At 66.8% G+C, this 15,692-nt stretch overlaps 3 protein-coding genes across 3 annotated transcripts; 2 read left to right on the top strand and 1 right to left on the bottom strand.

Annotated features, from left to right (window-relative positions):
- The first annotated feature begins 96 nt into the window (after window positions 1–96).
- LOC309582940 (uncharacterized protein) lies at window positions 97–2,681 on the top strand. The gene is made up of 3 exons (XM_082298378.1): window positions 97–200; window positions 946–1,077; window positions 1,585–2,681. The coding sequence occupies exons 1-3, from the start codon at window positions 198–200 to the stop codon at window positions 1,846–1,848; spliced, it is 399 nt and encodes a 132-aa protein (XP_082154504.1). The 5' UTR covers window positions 97–197; the 3' UTR covers window positions 1,849–2,681.
- Window positions 2,682–3,156: 475 nt separating this feature from the next.
- On the bottom strand, window positions 3,157–4,890 carry LOC309582925 (UPF0561 protein C2orf68). The gene is made up of 4 exons (XM_082298354.1): window positions 4,713–4,890; window positions 4,462–4,580; window positions 3,954–4,093; window positions 3,157–3,373 (listed from the first exon to the last, which is right to left on the bottom strand). Exons 1-4 carry the CDS (start codon window positions 4,823–4,825, stop codon window positions 3,251–3,253), a joined length of 495 nt encoding a protein of 164 aa, XP_082154480.1. The 5' UTR covers window positions 4,826–4,890; the 3' UTR covers window positions 3,157–3,250.
- A 137-nt stretch (window positions 4,891–5,027) lies between these two features.
- Window positions 5,028–10,750, top strand: USP39 (ubiquitin specific peptidase 39). The gene is made up of 12 exons (XM_082298240.1): window positions 5,028–5,365; window positions 5,987–6,056; window positions 6,143–6,237; window positions 6,694–6,830; window positions 7,095–7,247; window positions 7,799–8,024; window positions 8,399–8,476; window positions 8,550–8,617; window positions 9,131–9,462; window positions 10,042–10,177; window positions 10,260–10,346; window positions 10,444–10,750. Exons 1-12 carry the CDS (start codon window positions 5,032–5,034, stop codon window positions 10,489–10,491), a joined length of 1,764 nt encoding a protein of 587 aa, XP_082154366.1. The 5' UTR covers window positions 5,028–5,031; the 3' UTR covers window positions 10,492–10,750.
- The last annotated feature ends 4,942 nt before the right edge of the window (window positions 10,751–15,692 follow it).

Below are 15,692 nucleotides of genomic sequence, written 5' to 3'. Positions count from 1 at the left end.
GGGACCCGGCTGAGTGGGGGGTCCTGGGGAGCCCCGTCCCGGGGGGTGCGGGCCGCGGTGTCCGGGGACTGCGGCCCCTCGGGGGTGGGGCGGTCCCGGTCCCTCCCGTCGGGGGCGGCCGCTGGGGCCCGAGACGGGACGGGTACAGGAACGGGCGCACCGGTACGGGACCGACACCGACCCGCGGTACCGGGACCATGGTGAGTCCCGGGCCGCCGCTGCCACCGCTTTCGCTTTCGCTTTCCGAGGGGGCAGAGCCGAGGTCGGGACCGGGATCGGAGACACGGGACCCGCCGGGCTCGGGATGCCCCGGTGCCGGTCCCGGTCCGCCCCCCGGGCTCTCCCTGCCGAAGGGAGGGACGCGGGCCCCGGGGGTGGCGGGAGGTGGCCCGCGCGGGACTTTCCGTGTCCCTGCGTGTCCCGGCCCCGCGAGTCGCTCGTGTCCCTCGCCGTGCCCCGGTGTCCCCTGACGCCGCAGTGCTCGTGTCCCCCCCGGTCCCCGTCCTCAGGTGACCCCGTGCCCACGTCCCCACGGTTTCCTGTCCCCGTGGTCCCCGTGTGCCCCCTCCCGCAGCTCCAGTATCCCTGCGGTGCCCTTGTCCCCATGGTCAGGGTGTGTTCCTAGGGTGGTATTTTCCCCATGGTCCCCGTGTCTCCATCGTCCCCATGATCTTCGTGTCCCCTGGTCCCCACATGGCCCATCCACACAGTCCCCGTGGTTCTTGTGTCCCCATGTTCCCCCAGTCCCCCTTCCTCATGGTGCCCATGTCCCCGGTGTCCCTGCCTGTCCCCGTGGCATCTCCATGTCCCCACGGTCCCGATATCCCCATGTCTGTCCCTGTGTCCCCCTGGTCCCCCTTCGCTGCAGTTCCCATATCCCCAGTGTTCCCGCAGCATCTCCCCCGTGTCCCCACGGTGTCCCCACATTGTCCCCCGTGTCCCCAGGCGGGGCTGGCGCGGTGCCAGCGCGAGGCCGAGGAGGTGGCGGAGCTGATGCGACAGAACGTGGTGCGGGCGCTGGAGCGGGAGGGGCACCTGGAGCAGCTGCAGAGCCGTGCCCAGGACCTGCGACAAGCGGTGGGACCACGGGGACACAGGGACCGGGGGAGGGAGGGGGCTTTATAGGGACATGTAAATCCGGGGACACACAGAGCCCAGGGGACACTGTAGAGGCATCAAGCCCCAGGGAGGACCGTTACAGGAACATAGGGCCTGGGGGGGACAGTATAGGGATATACAGCCCTACAAGATACATACAGAGCCCTGGGGGACACCATGGGGACATAAATCCCAGGGGTGGACTTGCTCTAGGGACATCGAGCCCTGCTGCTTCCTCCTGGGGAACTTAGAGGGCCCCAGGAGGGACAAACTATTGGGACACAGAGCTCTGGGGCGACCTATAGTCCTGGGGGGCATTGTGGGGACACAAAGGGGCTGCGGGACACTGTGGGGACATATAGCCTGGGGAGGAGGGACTCCAGGGCCATAGGAGGGCTGGGGGGGTGTTTGTCTGTTCCTATAGGTCCCCCCAACCCCTGTGTAGCCCTTGGGGGACTGTCCCCTATCCTCCCCATGTCCCCACAGAGTGAAGCCTTCACCCGCACCACACAGACGGTGACGCGGCGCCAGCGCAGGCGCCAGCGGCGGTGGCACCTGGTGGCCCTCGGCCTCGGCCTCCTCCTCCTCTTCATCCTGGGTCTGGCACTGGCGCTGGCCCTGGCACGGTCATCGCCCGGGACTGTCACCAGCACTGTCCCCACCGCACGGGGGGAGACCAAGCACCCCCCCAGCACTGCGGGGACCCTGCTGGGACCCTCTGATGACAGAACAACGGGGTCCCCACAATAAATAAACACCAGGAGCTGCGTGGGGAGACCCTACAATAACAGCAATGAGCCAGTGGGATGATCTTCAAGGAGACTCAACAACAGCAAACCTGGGGAGCTCTGGGGAAACCCTACCATAAATAAACCCTTCAATAAAATCTGCTCTGAAGAGACCCTACAATAAAAAAACCAGCAAGACTCACTCGAGGGAAACACTACAACAAGCACCAGGAGCTCCTTGGGGAGGCCCTACAGTCACAAACCAGGAAGATGAACTTCAGGAAGACCCCATAATAAATAAACACCAGGATCTGTTTTGGGCTGACCCTACAATAATTAAGGCTTCAGAATCTGATTTGGAAATACCCCACAACAACAAATCAGCAGGATGAATTCTTGAGGAGACCCTACAATAAATAAACATCAGGATATATTGGGGAAGACCCCACAACAAGAAGCCTGTGGGATCTACTTCAGGGAGACCCCACGATAAATAAACACCAGGATCTGTTTTGGGGAGACTCTACAATAACAAACCAGCAGGACCCATTCCTGGGAAACCCTACGATAAATAAGCACCAGCACATGCTTTGGGGAGACCCTACAATAACAGAGCAGTGGGGGAGATCCTACAATCCCAAACCCACAGGATGCAGGAAGATCTTACAATAACAAATGTGCCAGAGCCTCCAGGGAGATGCTACGATCAACAAACATCAGGATCTACTTCAGAGAGACCCTACAATAACAAACCCCCAGGATGATCCCTGGGAAGACCCCACAATAACAAACATGGACCTCCTCTGGGGGAACCCTGTGAGAAATAAAACACCGTAACTTTTGTTTGGAGAGACCCTGTGAAAACCAACCAACAGGACCCCATGACAGACATGCTGGACCCTCTCTGGGGAGACCCTACAGTAAATAAACACCACAATCCGCTGGGGGTAGACCCTACAATAACACAGTCATGGGACCCACCCTGGGCACACCTGGCCTTGGCCAGAGGTGCCACCAACCTGGGCTGGGGGGCAGGAAGGGGCTGTGGCCCCTCCACCACGGTGGGGAACCCAGAGGGGACCCTGGGGACACAATGGCACCCGAGGAGGGGACGGGGACTCCAGGGAGGGGGACTGGGGATCCCCAGGGACATGGTGACACCTGGTAGGGACTGGGGAGACCTGGCACCCAGTGTCACCTGCATGGGGCCACCCTGGCAGGTGGCATTGAAGGGGACAAGTGGGAACATGACACTTGGGGACCAAGGGGCCACATCGTTTCCCCCCCATGCCTCAGTTTCCCCAAGCAGTGACAGACGCCAGAGCCTCGCAGCACCTTTATTGACACCGGGGGGGAAGTGGCACCGGTCCCCGGGGTGGCACCGGTCCCATGGGGGTGGCAGTGTCCGGGGGAGTGCGGCAGCGTTACCCGGTGCCCCGGCGCTTGCTGAGCTCGTCCTGCACACGCTGGCACAGGGCCCTGCGCAGGGGGGGCTCCAGCGGGCTCCGGGCGCACACCCGGCGTGTCACCTCCTCGGCGCTGTCCCCCTGCGGCACCCACGTCACCCGCTGGGCCCACTGCCCCACAGAACCCACCCACGGCACCCCCACCGCCCCACGGCACCCCCACACAGCCCCTCAGGGAGCCCCAGCCCTACGGTACCCACGGGGCCCCACAGCGACATCCCATCCCATGGCACCCCCACCAACAGCACCCCACGGCACCCCCATGCCGTGGCAGCACCCCCTGCCCCATGGGCTCCCCCCCATCCAACGGGAACCCACCGCTCCCCCACACCCAGGGCAGCGCTCTCTGCCTGACATAACCCCCACCCACCACACCTCAGCCTCTCAGCAGCGCTCTCTGCCCCACAGAACCCCCACCCACCACACCTCAGCCTCTCAGCAGCGCTCTCTGCCCCACAGAACCCCCACCCACCACACCTCAGCTCCTCAGCAGCGCTCTCTGCCCCACAGAACCCCCACCCACCACACCTCAGCTCCTCAGCAGCGCTCTCTGCCCCACAGAACCCCCCCGCCGCACCCCCAGCCCCTCAGCAGCGCCCACCCACCGCGTCCCCGGCCTCGCCCCGCTCCGTCCCCACCCCCGGCGGTCCCGGGGCCGCACCTGGTGCACGATGACGGCCGTGACCTGCCCGTCGTCCCCCTCGTACTCGAGGCAGAAGAGCCGCGGCCCGCGGGCGGGGTCCGGGGGGGTCCCGCGGGCCTCGGGGGGGGGCCCCGCGCTGGCGTCGCCGCCGGGACCCCCTGCGGCACCTGCACCCTCAGGGGGGGCTGCCGGGGCCCCAGGCCAGCGCCCCTTGGGTGCCCCATCCCCTCCTGGAGTCCCCCCGTGCCCCCCGGCCTCGGGTGCCCCCTCCCCTCCAGCCCACCAGGGGTGCCCCCCATCCCCGCCCTCGGTCCCCCCCTTGTCCCTCCTCCCCCGGGAGGTCCCCCCGCCGCCGGGCGCCCACCCGCCCCTTCCCCACCCGTCTCCCGGGGGTTCCCGCAGGTCCCCCCACCCCTCGATGCCCCCCCAGTCCTTCAGGAGCCCCCCGCCTCCCCCCTCCGCAGCCACTGCTCGAGGTCGCCCCTGCGCGCCGCCCGGGTGCCGCCGCCCTCTCGGAGCCGCTCACCGCTGCCCCGGTGGGGCCGGTACACCTGCTGGTCGGGCCGCCGGGGCCGCGCCGGGGCCGGGGTCAGCCGCGTCCGCGCTCGGCCCCGCGCCTGCCGCACCGCGCGGTCGTACGCGTCCCTGGGCACCCCAGGGGCCGGGTTACCGGCGGGGTATCGGGGTTACGGGTGGGGGGGGGGGGAACGAGGGAGCACCGGGGCCAAACCGGCCCGGGGACGAGGGTCCCCGGCGATGCCGGGCCGGTGCCGGTACCTGGCGAGCTGGTTGCGGCGGATGTGCCGCACGAAGCCGTGGCTCATGTCCAGCCGTCCCCCCGGCCGGCAGCGCCAGCCCGGAGCCGCCGTTGTCGCCGCCGCCGCCTCCATCCCGGTACCGGGGCCGGGGGTCGGTACCGGGACGCGGCGCCTTTAAGAGCCCCGCGGGCCCGGCACGCGCACGCCGGCAGGGGGCGCCGCAGCACGCAGGCGCGGCAGCGCCGCTCCCCGCCCGCCGTCTGCGCGTGCGCGCAGCGATCCCGGCGGTTTGACACCGCCCCCGGGGCGCGCACGCGCACAGCGCCCGCGCCGCCGCCATGTCGAGCCGCGGGAGGCGGGACCGCGACCCCCGGGACGCCCGCGGGGCCTCCGCCGCCTCCGCCGCCTCCTCCGCCCGGGGCTCCTCCCGCAGCCGCCGCGACGCCGATGCCGAGCGGCCGCGGGGCCGGCGGGACGCGGAGCGGGAGCGCGCGCGGCGGGAGTCGGCGGAGGCGCTGCCGGTGGATCTCGCGCGCGTCAAGCGGGAACCGGGCACCGGCACCGGTAGCGGCGTCTGGGGGGGCTCCGGCACCGCCGCCCCCGGCGCGCCTGTGCGCGTGAAGCGGGAGCGGGAGCCGGATGGAGACTCCGACCCTGAGCCCGAGCCCGCCGGTGGGGACCGGGAGGAACGGATGGGACTCACGGGCTGAGGGGACACGGGGGACCGGGGGGATGAGGGGGGACAGGGCACCGGGATGGGCTGCGGGCACTGGGGCCGGTGTGGGGGCGCAGCAGCGTGTGGGGGAGCAGCACTGCGGGATCCGGGGGACACGAGCGGGTTTGGGAACACACCGGGTGTGGGGGAGCCGTCAGGTCGGGCGAACCGGGAACCGGGACTGTGAAGGGACGCTGGGGCGGGGGCGGGCGGTCACTGTGGTGTCCCGGAGGACGCGGGGGAAGGCGGGTCAGGGCTGTGTGCTCTCAGGAACGGAGGTGTCTTGTGAGCTGGTGGGTGAGACTCCGGGGTGTGTGAGGAGGGACACGCTGAGGGGAGGGATGGGGAATGGGGGTCTAGGGGGATCCTGGGATGGAGGGGTCACACCAGGGTGTACCGGGAGGCACCAGGACTGATCCTGGGTGTCCTGAGCTCAGCTCTGGGCAGGGTTTGGGGACACTGGGGGGAGCTGGGGCTTAGCCCCGGGGAGCTGTAATGGAGGCAGGGCTGGAGGGTGTGTCGTCCCGGTGCTTTTGGGGTCCTTGTGCTCCCTTTGTTAACACTCTCCTGCCCCCCAGTGCGCTACGGGCGCTTTGACCCCGAGGACCAGCGCAGCCGGCACTGCCCCTACCTGGACACTATCAACAAGTGGGTGACGGGGGTGTTTGGGGTCCCCCTGTCCCTGGCGGTCCCCCCAGCTCCCCCGCAGCCCTGTGACACCACCCTTCCCCCAGGAGTGTCCTGGACTTCGACTTTGAGAAGCTCTGCTCCATCTCCCTGTCCCACATCAACGTCTACGCCTGCCTCGTCTGTGGGAAGTACTTCCAGGGTAAGACCCCCCCTCGGGCTGCTGCAGGGCATGGGGACATGGGGAACACATGGGGGCTGCTGAGGGGGGCATGGGGGACACCCAGGGACTAGAGTGGGGCACAAGGAGTCTGGGATGTTGCTGAGTCCCCCAGGGGCTGTGGGGACACCCACGGACAGCGGTAATGCCGAGGGACACGGGGAACAGCCAGGCACAGGGATTCTGCCTGGGAAGGTGACAGGGAACAGCCAGGGACAGGGTGCTGTCAAGGGGTACAAAGAGGATGCTTGGAAGGGACACCATGGGGACAGCCAAGGACAGACAGGGTGGCTGCTGGGTGAACTCAGGGACCTTCCGGTGGGCACAGCTCCCCCGTATGTGGGCAGGGGATCCTTTGTGTGCCCTTTTCCTGTTTCCGTGGCTGCTCTGTGCCTGTCCCTGGTGTCCTGTGTCCCCCTGACGGCGCTGTCCCCACAGGCCGCGGGCTGAAGTCCCACGCCTACATCCACAGCGTGCAGCTGAGCCACCATGTGTTCCTCAACCTGCACACGCTCAAGTTCTACTGCCTGCCTGACAACTACGAGATCATCGACTCCTCGCTCGAGGACATCACGGTGCGGGGTGGCTCCGGGCGTACCCTGGCTCTGTGGGGCACATGTGGGGTCCCCAGTTCTGGGGAGTTGGGTTTGGATCCCCCCGGTGCTGAGGGGGTCTGGTTTGGGGTACCCCGCCTCAGAGGTGTCAGGTTGGGATCTCCCCAGCTCTGAGGGGTTTGGGTTGGGGTCCCACAGGCTCTGAGGGGTTTGGGTTGGGGTCCCCTGGCTCTGAGGGTTTTGGGTTGGGGTCCCCCAGTCTCTGAGGTCTGTCTCCCCCCACAGTACGTGCTCAAGCCCACCTTCACGGCCCAGCACATCGCCCACCTGGACAAACAGGCCAAGCTGTCCCGGGCCTACGATGGTACCACGTATCTTCCTGGCATCGTGGGGCTCAACAACATCAAGGCCAACGACTATGCCAACGCTGTGCTCCAGGTGACACCAGGGCAAAAGGCTTCCTTTCGGGGTGAAAGCCCCCAAACTGCACTGTGGGCCTGACAGGGAGGAATCCCACCTTGTTTCCTGTAGCTGTACACTGTGAGAGTGTTCAGGCTTCATTCTGGGGTGAAACCCTCCCAAAATCATGCTCTGGGGGTCTCAGGGATGAATCTCATCTCTTTTCCCACAGCATATGCACCTGGGGGGTGCTGCCTTCATTTTGGGCTAAATCCTCTCTGAAATCCTCCTAAAATCCCACTCTGGGGATTCTGAGAGTGTATCCCACCTTCTCTTCTACGGGCATTATACACCCGGGGGCTGCAGGTGGCCTTTTAAGGTGAAAGCCCCCCCCTAACCCTCCCTGAGCCCCCGCTGTGGGGCTGACAGGGATCAGCCCCACCTCTGGGTCCTTTGCACCCCAGGCTATTCTGAGATTTCCCGCGGGCTTTGCACCCGAGGCGGTGCAGGGTTTGCATAACTCCCCCAAAACCCTCCCAGATCGCCCCTCTGGGCATCCCGGGGCTGAATCCCCCCTGCTCTGTCCCCAGGCACTGTCCAATGTGCCTCCCCTGCGGAATTACTTCCTGGAGGAGGAGAACTACCGGCGCATCCAGCGCCCGCCCGGGGACATCATGTTCCTGCTGGTGCAGCGCTTCGGGGAGCTCATGAGGAAGCTCTGGAATCCCCGGAATTTCAAGGCGCACGTGTCACCCCACGAGATGCTCCAGGCTGTGGTGCTCTGCAGCAAGAAGAACTTCCAGATCACCAAGCAGGGTGGGGTTTGGGGGGACGCAGCTGGGGCTGGGGGGCAGAGCTGGGTGTGAGGGCAAGAGCTGGACCTTGGAGGCTCTGGATTTGGGGGGACAGAGCTGGATTTGGGGGGGGCAGAGCTGGAGCTTGGGGCCTTTGGATTTGGGGGGCAGTGCTGGATTTGGGGCTCTGGATGTGGAGGGCAGTGCTGGATCTGGAGGACTCTAAATTCAGGGAGCAGTGCTGGATACGGGGGCTGGGTTTGGGAGGCAGCACTGGGTGTGGGGGCTCTGGATTCGGGGTGCAGGGCTGGGTTTGGGAGGCAGCACTGGGTCTGGGGGCTCTGGATCTGGGGGGCAGAGCAGGATCCAGGCTCAGCTCCAGCTCTGCTGTTGCAGGGGATGGGGTGGAGTTCCTGTCCTGGTTCCTGAACGCGCTGCACGCGGCACTGGGCGGCACCAAGAGGAAGAAGAAGAGTGAGTGCGGGGAGGTTCTGGGGGGGCCCTCGGGGGCCGCTGTCCCCCCGCTGAGCCCCCCCTGTCCCCACAGCCATCGTCACCGATGTGTTCCAGGGCTCCATGCGCATCTTCACCAAGAAGCTGCCACACCCTGACCTGGTGGGACTGGGGGGTGCAGTGAGGGGGGGTGTTGGGGTCCAGGGAGGGCTGTCAGAATATGGCGGGGGGTGAGGGATGTTGGGGTGCAGTGTGGGGTGTTGGTGTCCAGCAGGATCCAGTGGGGGGAGTTGGGCTACAATGGGAACGGCAGGGTCTAAAAAAGCGGTGTCATGGTCTGGTGGGGGAGTGCTGGGGTCAGCTGGGGGCAGTTTGGGAGTGGTGGGGGGTGTTGGGTGTAATGGAGCACCTGGGCCAGGGGATTGGAAGTGTCCAGTGTCTCATGGGGGGGTGGGATCAAATGAGGAGTGTGGTGGGGTCAGATGAGGGATGGGGGGTGTTGGGGTGTGTGCGGGGGGGTGCCTTTGGGTACAACAAAGGGGGGTTAGGGTCCAGTGGGGGTGGCAAGGTCAAATGAGTGGTGGCAGGGTCCGGGGTGGGTGATGGGTTCTTGGGGGTGATGGCTCCAGCGGGGCTGATGTGCCCACCGGGGCTGTCCCCGCGGGTGCCCTGCAGCCGGCGGAGGAGAAGGTGCAGCTGCTGCAGAACAGCGAGTACCAGGAGCGCATGGTGGAGTCCACCTTCCTGTACCTGACCCTGGACCTGCCCACGGCGCCGCTCTACAAGGACGAGAAGGAGCAGCTCATCATCCCCCAGGTGCCCCTGTTCAGCATCCTGGCCAAGTTCAACGGTAGCACTGAGAAGGAGTACAAGACCTACAAGGAGAACTTCCTGAAGCGCTTCCAGCTGACGCGCCTGCCCCCCTACCTCATCTTCTGCATCAAGCGCTTCACCAAGAACAACTTCTTCGTGGAGAAGAACCCCACCATCGTCAACTTCCCCATCACGTGAGCCATGGGCAAGGAGCTTGCGGGGCTGGGAGCTTGTGGAGAGGGTTATAAGCACCTAAGAGGAGATTGGGGGTATCTGGGGGCGTTTGACAGTGTCTAGGGGTGGTTGTGGGTGTCTAGGGGGGCTTGAAGGCTTCTGGGGGGGATCTGTGGGTACCTGGGAGGGTTTGTAGGCATCTAGTGGAGGTTGAAAGCATCTGTGAGGGGTTGAAAGTGTTTAAGGGGGCTTTTGTGAGTATCTGAGCAGGGTTGTAAGCATCTAGCAGGCGTTTGAAGGCATCTGGTGGGGGTTGGAAACACGTGGCGTGGATTAAAACCATCTAAAGGGAGATTGTAGGTGTCTGGGGGGGTTGTGGATATCTGAGTGGGGTTTGTAGGCATCTAGGAAGGGCTGAAGGCGTCTGGGACAGTTTTGTGGGTATATGGGGGGCTGTAGGTATCTAAGGGGGTGTCATGGGCATCTGGGGGGTATTGGAACAGTCCAAGAGGGACTTGGAAGCACTTTGGGGGTGTCTGTGTGTGCTGTGGGGGTCCCCCGTGGCCGGTGCCCCCCCTGAGGCTGCGAGGGGTCCCCAGGAACGTGGACCTGCGGGAGTACCTGTCGGAGGAGGTGCAGGCCGCGCACGCCCACACCACCTACGACCTCATCGCCAACATCGTGCACGACGGGAAGCCCTCGGAGGGCTCCTACCGCATCCACGTCCTGCACCACGTGAGTGTCCCCTCCTCGGGGGGCTTGGGGGGGGCCACAGGGACCCCCCCGAGTCACCCCATCCCCTCCCGGGTCCTGGCAGGGCACAGGGAAGTGGTACGAGCTGCAGGACCTGCAGGTGACCGATATCCTGCCCCAGATGATCACCCTGTCCGAGGCCTACATCCAGGTGAGGAGGGACAGGGGGTGATGGTACCCCCAGAATGTCCCCTGACACCCCCTGAATGTCTCCTGTGTCCCCCCAACCCCCTCCTGCTCTCCTGCAGATCTGGAAGCGACGCGAGGAGGATGAGACGAACCAGCAGGGCGCCTGAGACCACCGGGGGCCCGCAGAGACCCCCTTGGGGACATCCCCAGCCCCCTAGGGGTACCCTGAGACCCCCTTTGGGAGCACCTCAAGCTCCCCAGGGACACCCAGAGACTCCCAGGGACACCCACAGCCCACCTCCATCCTCCCTTGCCCCCAGGGGAACACCCAGACAGCCCCGGGAGCACCCCTGACCCACCTGGGGACACCCCCAGTTCCCCCGGAGGTGTGCGTGTCCCAGTAAATGCCACCCATTATTTTTGTAACTTCTTTTCACGTTTTCTCTGCTTGGGGTTTGTGGTTTCTGCTGCTTCCTGTGACCCCCCAGCCCCCATCACACTCCGAAACACCCCAAAACACTGAGGCAGAGCTGCATCCAAGGTTTATTGGGCAGTGCTGGGGGGGTCCTGGTGTCCCCCTACAGCCAGACGTGCTCCTGGCAGTGCTGCAGGGCCTGTGAGGGGCACAGGGGTCAGTTGGGGTGGCAGCCCTCTGTCTCTGTCCCCCCTGTCCCCCCTGTCCCCCTGTCCCTCTGTCCCTGCTCACCTGGCAGCGCTGGGCGGCCTCTGGGCCGGAGCACCAGAAGATGGGGCCCAGGGCACAGGGGCCCGGGGGCAGGGACAGCGCGGGGGCACCGACGCCCTTGGGATCCTGTGGGGGGGACACAGGGTCAGGGGTCCCCCAAGGGTGGGGGCACCCCCAAAGCCCCCTCCACAGGGCTGTGCCTTGAGGACTCTGGCACTGTCCTCTTGAGGGAGGGTGGCACTTACTGGGGACCTTGCCGTGTCCCCAGGGCTGGTGGGACTGTGATACCCCAGGATCTGTCCCCTTGGGGCTGTGACACTCCCGGATGTGTCCCCTCGGTGCTGTGTAACCCTGGGGTGCCCTGTCACCTCCTGGGGCCTGTCCCCCCCGGCCATCCTCTTCGTGTCCCCCTCGTGTTCTCCGTGTCCCCCCTCACCTCCTCCCTGACACACTCCGCCAGCCGCACCACGACGGCCTCCAGCACCCAGGGGGGTGGCAGCGTCCCCGCGTCCGCGTTGTCCCAGTTGTCCCAGTTGTCCCCGTTGCGACAGGCGAGGAACAGGCGGCAGAGCAGGCGGGGGCCCAGGCGGCCCAGCAGCCCCTCGAGCAGCAGGGCCGCGTAGCGCTCGGCCAGGCACTGGCACGCTCCTGCCACGGGCAGCGGCAGCGCCCGGCACAGCCCGGCCACCGCCGCGGCCAGCGAGCCCACGGGGACGGCGGCCTCCGCCCGCTCCACGAGCTTGCGGCACATCCAGCACAGCGGCACCGGCAGCGCCTCCGGGGACAGCCCGGCCCCGCCGGAGCCCTGCGGGAGGGGACACCGCAACCGGGGCTGGGGACACCGCAACCGGGGCTGGGGACACCGCAACCGGGGCTGGGACACCGCAACCGGGCCTGGGGACACCGCAACCGGGGCTGGGGACACCGCAACCGGGGCTGGGACGCTGCAGCCGGGGCTGGGACACTGCAGCCGGGGCTGGGACACCGCAACCGGGGCTGGGACGCTGCAACCGGGGCTGGGACACTGCAGCTCGGGGCTGGGACACCGCAGCCGGGGCTGGGACACTGCAGCTCGGGGCTGGGGCTGCGGCGTGGCTGTGCCCCCCCGCACCGCGCTGGCCATCGCCTGCGGGGCCACCGCCACCCTCCCCCCGCTGCCCCCGGGTCCCGGTACCTGCAGGTGAGTGCCGGGCACCTCAAGGACGGGCACGGCCGGGGCGGCCCCGGGCTCTCCGTGGCACAGGTTCACCGTGGCACAGACCTGCTGGGGCTTCTGCGGGGCAGCACAGGGTCACCCGGGCACCCTGGAGTGTCCCCAAGCCCCCAGCAGCCCGCATGTCCCTGGGGGCCACAGTGTCCCCAGACCGCCTTGCCACTCATGAGGTAGAGGACCCGTAGAGGAGGCGATGGACAAGCGCCTGAACCAGGTCCCGGCACGGGATCACCACAAAAGGCAGATGCAGGCACAGAATCCTCACCACCTGATCTAGCACCACCTGCACCAGGACACCCACAGTGACACCCACAGTGACACCCACAGTGACACCCACAGTGATGGCCTCACCACCACCACCGCACCCCAGCCACACCTGTCACCGCTGCACCGCTGGTGCCCATGGGTGGCACCTGTGGCACGGCACCTGTGGCCATGGCACACACGATGGCATCCATCCTGTCGCCTTGCCACCGTGGCATCTGCTGGCATCGGCCACCACTTCTCCCCCCAGCCCAGCACCCACAGTGGCACACGTCACCATGGTGGCATCTGTAACCACGGCACCCTCAGCGGCCGCCACCACCTCATCAGCCACAGTGGCACCTCCCTGTGTGGCACTTGCTGGCACCCACCATGACGCCCAGTGGCACCTGTGCCCATGGCCCCCACGGTGACACCCAGAGTGGCCCCTGACCCCATCCCCACAGGCACCTCCTCGGTCGATTGGTTGGAGATGTGGCGGAGGAAGCCCACGAGCTGCTGGCACATGGCACAGACATCCTGCAGGAGAGGACAGCGGGGACATGTGAGACGTGGGGACACAGAGAGGTGAGACACAGGGACATGGGGATGTGAGACACGGGGACACGGGGATGTGAGACATGGGGACACGGGGATGTGGGACATGGGGATAGAGGGATGTGGGATATTGGGGAACGACAACAGAGGAAGACAGGGACACAGGGAGCATGAGGACATGGGGACGTCGTGGCACAGGGATATTGGGAGGTGGGACACTGGGACACAGGGGAACGGGGACATGGGGGATGCATGTGGACATGGCATGGGACCATGGTGGGAATATTGGGACCCCTGTGGAGTTTTGGGGACATACAGGGGGTACAGGGACAGAGGGAAGGGTGGAGGGACATCAGAGGGGTGCTGGGGACGTGGGGGGGTCTCTCACCACGTCAGGAGGTCCCTGGGTGAGGTGGGGGCAGCGCCCCAGGGCCCCACAGCGCAGCGCCGTCACCCAGTTCTGGCACCAGGCGGAGGGGGGCACCCCACAGCCCCCCCCCGGCGCCCCCAAACCTGTGGCCACTGTCAGCACCCGGCCAGGGGGACCTGGCAATCCGGGCCCCCCCCAATACACCCCCCTCAAGTCACCCTACTCCAACACCAGACCTCTTGGGGGGACCCGGGTGTGGGGGAACCCTCAACGCACCCTCCCGCTCCAATACCCCATCCCGGGGGGACCCCTGGCACTGTGACCCCCACCTCAGAACACCCACAGCCCCCAAACTCCACTCCTGCCATCATGGGGGGACCTGGGTGGAAGGAACCCCCCCATTACACCCCCTGATACCACATCCCTCCCCCACCCATCCCTCATGGGGGACCCCCGCCAGTGACAACCCCCCCAATACCCCATCCTAGCCCGAGACCCCAAGATGGGTCCCAAGGGCCCGGACCCTCACCCAAGGGCCCCCTTCCCCCCCTGCCCAGGGGCATCCAGGCATCCGCGTCCCCATCACTTCACCACAGGGTCCTTAAGGGGGTGCCCAGCTCTGGGGGTGCCCAGCCCTGCCCTGGGGGTGCCCAGCCCTGCAGGGACACTCAGCTCTAGGGGTGCCCCCGGCTGTGGGGATGCAGGGGCCCTACCTGGGGTGGTCCCGAGCAGGGCGAGGAGCAGCAGCAGTGCCAGGGCCATGGCGGGGGACAGGGCCGAGGACGGGAACAGTGGCTGGGCCATGGCAGTGCTGGCAGGGCCGAGCCCGTGGCCTCTTATAGCCCCGCAGGCGGGATGTGGCCGCTGGCACCGTGCCAGCGCACGGGGACAGGTGTGTCACACACACGGGGACACTGCGGGGCCTGCCACCCCCGCCCTGCCACTCTGCTGCTGGCCCCATGCCCCGGTGTCCCCACAGCCATGTCCTCATTGGGGTCCCCATTCAAGGGGATCCCTTTTAATGTCTCCATGTCCCCACTGAGTCCCCATTGCTGTCCCCATGTTCCCTGTTGGGGTCCCATGTCCCTACTGGGGTTCACACTGGGGTCCCCATGTCCCCCACTGGGGTCCCCCTGTCCCCATGTCCCCACACCCCCATGCCCCCCCGCACTTCTCCATGTCCCCAATCCCCCCACATCCTCTCAGCCCCACCATGTCCTCCCCACCATATCACCACCTCTCTCCCCTCTGCTGTGTCCCCACACCCCTATATTCCCATGTCCCCTTCGTGGCACCACGGTCTCACACCCCAATACTCCCCCCATGTCCCTCCATATCACCCTCCAATCCCCCCCAGCCCCCTGTGTTCCCCTGGTCCTTCATGTCCCCCCGTGTTCCCTCACCCTGCCATATCCCTCCAAAATCCCCAATGTCCCCCATGTCCCTCCGGGTTCCCCGATGTTCTCCTGTCCCCACTCCGGTACCAGTATGTCCCCCTCCGTCCCCTCCCGCTCCTGTCCCACGCCCCCTCACCCCATGTCCCCCACAGTCCCCGAATCTCCCCATGTTCTGCCCATCCCCCAGCCTCGTGCCCCGCCACCCCCTGGCTGTGGCCCCCTCTCCCCCTCGCCCCCCCGCTCCTCTTCCCGGCACGTCCCTCCCCGGTCACCACCCTGTCCCCACTCGCCACTCGAGAGCCCTCAGCGCGGGCGCGGCCGGAGGGCGGGACCCCAAGGGGGGCACCTGCCCCGGGTGAGGCACCGGGATGGGTCCCAGGCTGGCACAGCCCCCCCGTGCCCCTCGGTCACCCCGTGTACCACCCCCGTGCCCTGTCCCCCTGTCCCTCCCACGTCCTTCTGCCCCCCTCGTGCCCCCGTGTGCCCCAAATCCCCGTGCCACGCCCCGCGCCGCAGCTCCCAGTGCCAGCCCGCACCTCCCGGCTCTCCTGTGCCCCCCGTCCGGCAGCTCTGGGGCAGGGGCTGGTGCCGGTTTGCTCCGGCTGATCCAGGGGTGACCCCCGGCACAGCCCAGGGACCGGACAAGGGACAAAGCCCCGGCCCCGGGAGCGGCCGAGCCGGGAGCAGCACCGGGATAGAGCCGGGAGCAGCACCGGGATAGAGCCGGGAGCGCCTGGGAGGGCTCGGGGATGAGGAGCGGCGGAGGAAGCTGGCGGGGCTCAGCCGGGAGAGAGGAGGCTCAGGGGCGACCTCACTCCCCACAACCCCCCAGAGGAGGGTGGATCCCCATCCTCACCCTCCCCGGGCCCTTCCCGCTCCCTTCCTGCAGCAATTCCAGCTCA

This window comes from Coloeus monedula, assembly GCF_965178545.1.
Source record: "Coloeus monedula genome assembly, chromosome: 28".
NCBI lineage: Eukaryota > Metazoa > Chordata > Aves > Passeriformes > Corvidae > Coloeus > Coloeus monedula.
This window is presented reverse-complemented; position numbering and strand designations above follow the sequence as displayed.